Source organism: Carcharodon carcharias, chromosome 23 (assembly GCF_017639515.1).
Source record: "Carcharodon carcharias isolate sCarCar2 chromosome 23, sCarCar2.pri, whole genome shotgun sequence".
In the NCBI taxonomy this organism is placed as follows: domain Eukaryota; kingdom Metazoa; phylum Chordata; class Chondrichthyes; order Lamniformes; family Lamnidae; genus Carcharodon; species Carcharodon carcharias.
Genome location: NC_054489.1, coordinates 41,311,700 through 41,319,046, shown reverse-complemented (window position 1 = coordinate 41,319,046; position 7,347 = coordinate 41,311,700). Strand labels below are relative to the sequence as shown.

At 37.3% G+C, this 7,347-nt stretch overlaps 1 protein-coding gene across 1 annotated transcript in view; it reads right to left on the bottom strand.

Annotated features, from left to right (window-relative positions):
- Positions 1-4,492: 4,492 nt before the first annotated feature.
- LOC121269136 (protein Wnt-9b-like) overlaps positions 4,493-7,347 on the bottom strand; it is a 41,859-nt gene continuing 39,004 nt past the window's right edge. Inside the window, exon 4 of the mRNA XM_041173622.1 lies at positions 4,493-6,353. Within this exon, the coding sequence (XP_041029556.1) occupies positions 5,880-6,353 (474 nt within the window). The 3' untranslated portion in view covers positions 4,493-5,879. The remainder of the gene's footprint in view (positions 6,354-7,347) is intronic.

Sequence of the window (7,347 nt, the reverse complement as noted above, 5' to 3'; positions counted from 1 at the left end):
GTGGATGGAAAAGATTGCTATTTCAAAGAAAAGCCAGGGAGTTCTAGTGACCTGATCAATATTGCTCCTTCAACCAATATCACTAAAACAATTATTTGATTATGTATCCCATTGCTGTTTGTTGGACTTTGCCCCATTTCCTACATTACAACGGCAATTAGACTTTTTTTTAAAAAAAAAGGTACTTTGTTGGCTATAAAGTACTTTAGGATGTCCTGAGGTCATGAAAGGTGCTATGTGAATGTAAGCACTTTCTTTTATCACATTAATCACATATAAACAATCAGTCCTACACTTAGCCTTAACATTTCAGGAAATTGCTCACCCTGTGATAGACACTAAATCCATGCGTGTACTAACAATTAAGAGACAATGCAACAAGCATCTTCCAAAGTAGTCATCAAAACACCATTTTATTGATATCAATACCACCAGAAAGCTGAGAAACATTAGTGCAACTTGTTCTATAAATGTATGAAACCTGCTTTTCAACCGTCAGGAAATAATGTATAAATAATAACATAGAAAAAGCAGAAAGGACACACATTAACCACAAACATGAAAAACGTGCTGTCACTGCCCAAAATGATCCAAAAGGATTTTATCTTTGTTATATAAAGATGATAAATAACTTAAATACATTTTAAGATTTTATTTACCTACAAGCTGTACATGTGAGGTAGAAAAATAATTTTATTTTCCCTTAGAGCATCAACAGATAAATTAATAAAGCAATGAGTTCTGCCCTGGAATCCTTAATGGTAATTCTTTTTGCATCTATAAAGTATAGCAAACAAGATCATGGTGCACTATGAGGTTTCTTATCAGAGGACCCACAAACGCAAAGAGATAGATAGAACAAGCTTTGACATGAAATGTGTTACATTTCATAACCCTTTGGTGTTGGTGTTCCAACAGCAAGTTAACCCTAATATCACACTGCCTGCCCTTGTAGTTCTAGGTCGTGTATTTTACTGCATGGAGTCTCTCACTCTTACAATAGCATGCTTGGCATGACGCACTGCCAGTGATCCACTGTGACCTACCATATTCCATTTACTGTTTATTTCAATGGGAAATAAATCAACTGTGTTTTAAGCATCAGGGAGCGACTTTCTTACCTGCTCTACTTTAAGCACACTGGTTAATGCGTTTGCTATAAATTCCCATCTCTGCTATTGTAACATAGTCCTGGGATATTTTAATATGGTAATGGTGCTATTTAAGTGCACATTGTTGTTGTAATAGTTGCATCCAATTTATTTCAAAAAATATAATTTATTCTAAATAGGTTAAATGCTGTATTAAAATAAGGGACAGGAATTTTACACAAATTTATTAAACCAGGGATCTAAAAATATCACAGAGAGGAAATTAATCCCTCAGCACTGCTAACCATAAAGACCTCGGTTGAGCAAAGTGTAGAAATCTCCCTTGTCAGGTTCGAAACTGGCCTGCTGTGTTGTAAACTTCTCTCAGTTATTCTTGAGCATATCACAAGCACTTTGAAAAATGCAAGTCCCATCCGACCAAAGATCCACTCATGTACAGCAAATGTAAAGAAACATAACTTGGAATGGAGTTGGAAATTAGAGGCTTATTATAGCATTGAACACTTTACAACTGGCTGCTGAGCCTATAACCTGCCAGACCTGCTGAGCTTTCCCTGCATTTTCTGTTTTTAATTCAGATCTCCAGCATCCACAGTATTTTATCATCATTATCTTTTATGATTAAAGAGGGATTTGAGAAGTATTTGAAAAGGAGAAACATAAAAGGATATGGGGAATGAATAGGGAATTGAGATTAGAACTTGAGGAGCCAATACCATCACAGGCAATGAGAACACAAATGGCCTCCTTCTATGCTTTGAATTTATGGCATTTTGTGGGAGACCAAAAACCAACTGGCTTTTGGCTTCATCAGACAATTCTCTTGTACATCAGTTTGTTGACCAAAATTGCTAGCAGGTAGCAAACAAAACTTCACAGATTATCCTTGTATTTCTCATTCCCAGAATCGTTCACAATAAAGCAGGACTATGCTTATTTAAAACTGTATTGGTCAAGGAGTGGCACAAATTCCTAAGATCAACAGAGTTAGGGGAGGCCATTCGGCCCATCTTAGCTTTTCCATTCAGAATAAGAAACTTACATCTCCCCATCACACTGACTAAATGCCTTTTAATCAGTCTAATGGTTTTTTCTTTTACACTATTCTTTCCAGAGACCATTCCAAGCATTCATCGCCCTATTGTGAATAAGGTCATCCTTATCCTTTTTTTTTAAAACTAGGCTCCTTGGCCCTACTAAGTTATAAAGTGCTATTAAATCCTAATAAATGGTTTGCTGAAACATATGATTGGATTTGGCATTCTTTATGCAAGATGGAAGCCAAACAGAGCGGTGGGTTCATATTTTAATTTTAAACAGTAATTTTGTGTGAATTGTATTTGTGTTCACATGCAATGGGCACTAACTGACAGTGTCAATAGGCAAACAAATGGGTGCACAAGGTCTTCACCAAATTTTCATCTGCTGGTGAATCCATTTTACAGGTGAGAAATAGGTGACTGGGCTGCTGAACACTTCACTTGAGACCAAATGAATCTTCTGTTGTTTGATCTATGAAAACCTCCTGGCATCACTTGTGAATGATGTTACCACAATGACTGAATCTTCCAGGCTCTGTCTTTCTCTAAAACAATAATGATTTAAGAACACTGGAACAGCAGTAGGTCATTTAGGCCCCTGAGCATGTTCATTATTCAATTAGAATATGGTTAACTTGTATCTTAACTCCAATTATCCACCTTTGTTCTGTTAATAGCCGAGCCAAAAAATATTATGAGTATCAGTTCCTAAACTGTTTTAAATGTTTCAACCACATTTGGGTGGAGTTCCAGATTTCCTTAGTGTAATGAAATGAATTAGGACAATGGATTTGTTGTTATTTTTGAATTATTTAACTCACTGGTATACATACATCATTGGAAGCCCTGTAATCTACTGAAGTACATCCATTTACTATAACCTATCTTCTGGCTACCTGAAATCTAAAAAAAGACACTCCATTATTTTAATTTCTCTGTTTTGTTGGAGAGTGTTGGGTCCTGATCTATCTCTATCGAACTGAGAATAGTGTCCAAAGATCAACAGGTAGCAACTGAAAATGAAAATCGATGCATCTTAGAATGCTCATCAACTGAATCAAATAATGCAAATGTGCAGAACACAACTAACACTGCACTTGTCACTAGGCTGATGTATGAAGAAGTCCTCATGAAATATGTTTCACATTCTATGCATCTCCACCGCATACCAGATGTATATTTAAGTAAAAACAGACTTTGATGCAGAGTTTTTTCAATGTTACCATTAGAATTCAGGGGCAAAGTTATTTACTAAACTAAGTCTGTTAGTAGAAATGCATCTATTCCAGTTTAGATTAAAAAATAAACTTTAAGCATCTTACAATAGTCTGTAAAAACTTGTAAAATAAACATCAATATTTACATTATAGACATGCACCAATTACCATATTTTAAATATTATATCTTAATTTTCAAAAAAGCCTAGTATCTCTCCATTCCAGGTACTCGTCACTAGTTTTGTCAGCTTGCCTGTATCTTTGATAACCGTGATATAGGTAGGCTCTAGCTTGAGCCTGAAGGAAGCTGCATCTAAATAAATGTTCCACTTTTATTTTGATTATTATTAAGTGACAAGGAAAGGTTCACAAATTTGAACTTGGTTTCTTGGAAAAATAAGAAGTCCTCATGGTGTCTTACTTTTTTCAAGATTAAGGAGAAAATTGATAAAGTTGATCCAAGCAAGTTGCCCATTGCAGTGATCGACTTGAATATCAGGAGATACAAATTTTAATATAAGCAAACCAGTAGTAAATTCAAGCAGAATACTTTCTCCCAAGGATAACATATATGTTGGAATAAGACATTTAAATGCACTTCTGAAGATAGAGAGATAGGGAAATGAGGCGAGACGGTGACTGGTATAGAGTTGATTGATCAGGCAAAAGGCAGGCTTGTGTTTACCAGGTCATTCTTAGGTGTTTCTATGCTTGAGAAAATGGCTGAATTTTGTGGTTTTAATGACAATGAAACTGTCAACTCTCAGCGTAATTAAAACAGTGAGACTGACAGCACCTTCTGTCATCTGGATATGCAGAGTTAAATGCAGAAATCTAAAAGTTGATGTCAGTGACTCCTGTTCCTTCACAGGGTGCCCTATTGAAGCAGAAGATAGAAATCTTTAGAAGTTAGTTGAATTCACATAAACTTCCATATTTTACACTTTAATCTCACTGTAAAATCCCTTGAAGAAGCTACACTTTATTGAATGAGATGTAATTGGGTTTTTAAACAGCAAACTAAATCATAATTATTTCTGAACAACTTCTCTGGCCCTGAAAAACACATCTTATACTGTATTTGTAGAATGTGAAATTTCTGCATTATGATAAAAGTTCCATAGGTTTTAATGTAATAAAAATGAATTAAGTTTGTTTATAATATTTCACCATAACCGTATGTGTATGTCCCAATCTTTATCTTGCTCTCTGCAAAAAGATTTTAAAAAGTGAAGGATAGTCATTGCATTTTAATTCCTGGTTTGCTGTCTGTGAGAAAAGTTAAACACGATTGGCTTCTTAACCTGCTTGATGACATCACAGTTGCTGAGAGCAGAACATCCCCTATAGTTGGTTCCAGAATCAAATTAATGCAGGATAGGTGAAATCCACACCGCAGAGATCACAAGACCTTTGTGGGTAGCTTTGCTCAAGGTCAACAGTGAGAGCAGACACTTGCCTTCAGACTGCAAAATCAAGACTTGATATCCCTCTTCCATAAGCAGAACTACCCACTCATGCACTGCAGCCATGAGAACTGGATTTGGATCAAGCAAGTTTTATATGCAGATTCTATTTTTTGTGACAGTAAGATTTGTGCTTTATTTCTCCATAAGTTACCTTATTTTGTTCTACATTTTGTTAGTTATGATTATTTTTCTAAAGACTTGAGGGTCTGTTAATGCGCAGTCATTTCACCCTCATGAATTGTGGTCATGCCCAGGAATCTGTAGTTTCAGAGAACATTGTTCATTGTGTATGCATTTCATTCACAGAATGCTATGCAGCTGACTGAGTGGCAGGACAGGAGAAGAAACACAGGGACAAACCTAGATAAAGGTTAATGCTGTCCTGGGGGCATGTTGGTTCAAAACCTGTGCAGCAGTTAAACAACAAACCTCCATCAATCTGACTGCAAGATGAAGGCTCCTTTGAACAATGACGGGCAGAGGAAGTTGCATAGTCCCTCTCACACTCTGTATCATAGGAAGTTTTGTTTGCGCTCCTTATAGGATTGGCCCAAAGATCACAAGTGGTTTCCCTGTTCCCTAGCACTGCACCCACACTTTCAAAGAGAACATGTTCAATCAGTCAGACTACCTTTGTGGGTCATTATTTATCTACTGGTCACTGTTTAACTTAAATGAAATGAAGGAGTGCATTGTAAGGCGATCTTGTGTGGCTTCTTTCAATTTGGCCAGTTCTACCAGTCAACTTGAAATCCCAGTGTCCACTTTTGACTGCTGTAAAGCTTGGATAGATCTGGATTTCCCAATTGAAGTTACCTGTGTAAAAAGCTTCTGAAATAAGATTCTTTAAATTGAAAGCACATACATTTTCAGTAATGGGGTTAATGAGACTTAGCTCTAAACTGTCACATGTGTCTTTCCTGGGCTTATATGACTTTGTCTCATAATTACAAGGGACCACAAACCACAGCTGGAGTTACGATTTTACTTTCTTGTTCTTTCCTTTGCTGTCTGTGTCTTCATTGTCTTAATTTCTCATTGTTAGTGTTTGCAAGTGTAAATCTCTTCTCTTTGAGAACACTGCTGACATTCCACATAGCAGCACCACTGTACTTGACAGTGGCAGGGTCTATGCACCAAGAGACTCTGGGTGTTGTGGCCATGCCCACAGCACATACTTTCACAGTTTGTCTCCTTTGAGCAGACCCTGCCCGCAGTCCCAGGAGAGTATTTACTTGGTCGGCAGAAACTCGGGGAGTCCTCTATGTAAACCAGGTCTGTAGTCCTTGGGATGTGATTCTTTAAGGTATAGCTGTGCTTTTTGGGGCTGATGAGCTCAGTTTCTCCTGTGGCATCATTGGTGATACTGTGGACTCTAACAGCAGTTTCATATTTGAGCTTGAGATGTTTGCCTGTTTCATGAAAGGATGAGAGCTGCTTCCAACAGGTTCTAACTGCGCAGGACCCAGATACACCATGGCATTTACATGTGGTCTTCAAACCACTTTTCACAGCCTGGAAGAGAGAGAGAAATACAGTGAGTAGGCAAATATATAATATTATCTTGCATGCCAGCTGTGAGGGCCCTATTCTGATGTGTGCTCCATGTTTGTTTGTATGAGGAGCTCCAGGTCTCATTACTTTCTAAGCAGCTCCAGAATTAAGTAGCATAGTGGTTATGTTACTGGAATTCCAATCCAGAATCCTACACTAATAACCTCAAGGCAACAGTTCAAGTCTCACTAGGGCAGCTTCTAATTCAAATTCCATTAATAAATAAAAACGGCACAAACAGTTGGTATCGGTATTGGTGACTATATCACTGCCACATTGTTGTTGTAAAGTTCTTCTGGTTCGCTGGTGTTCTTTGGGTGAAAGAAATCTGCTGATTTTATCCAGCCTGGATGATATATGACTCCGGACTGACAGCAATGTGGTTGACTATTAATTGCCCTCTGAAATAGTTTAGCAAGCCACACAGTTAGGGATTGGCAACAAATACTGGTCTTCCTGTCAATGCTCACATGCTGTGAATGAATGAAAAGAAAATGTATTGACACAGCATCAAAAAAGAATCAGAGTTCTTTTGAAAGTCGAATACTTAAAACTACATGGCAACCTCATAAATTAGCTATATAACTAATTACATACAAACAGCCACTTTTGCAGATGGGAACATTTATCATTGGCACATCTCACATATGCTTCTCCAATGTGTTGGGACATGGGAACTCAACAGGGTCAGATTGAATTCTGTCAGGTTGATAGCATGGAATATCACTGAATCATCATTGGGACCAGGGAAGAATCTCACCAAATTCCTATCTTTGGAAATGTTATGGAATTTTTCTCCTCACTCAGATTAAATTAGCTGAGTCCATGACAGGATAGACTGTCCATGGTCTGCATGAAAGAGTAAGCTCAATAGATCAGATGGGTTACCCTCATTCCATTCTTTCTTCTGTCCACATTATATAACATTTTGGGAACTCACAGTACAATATTATGA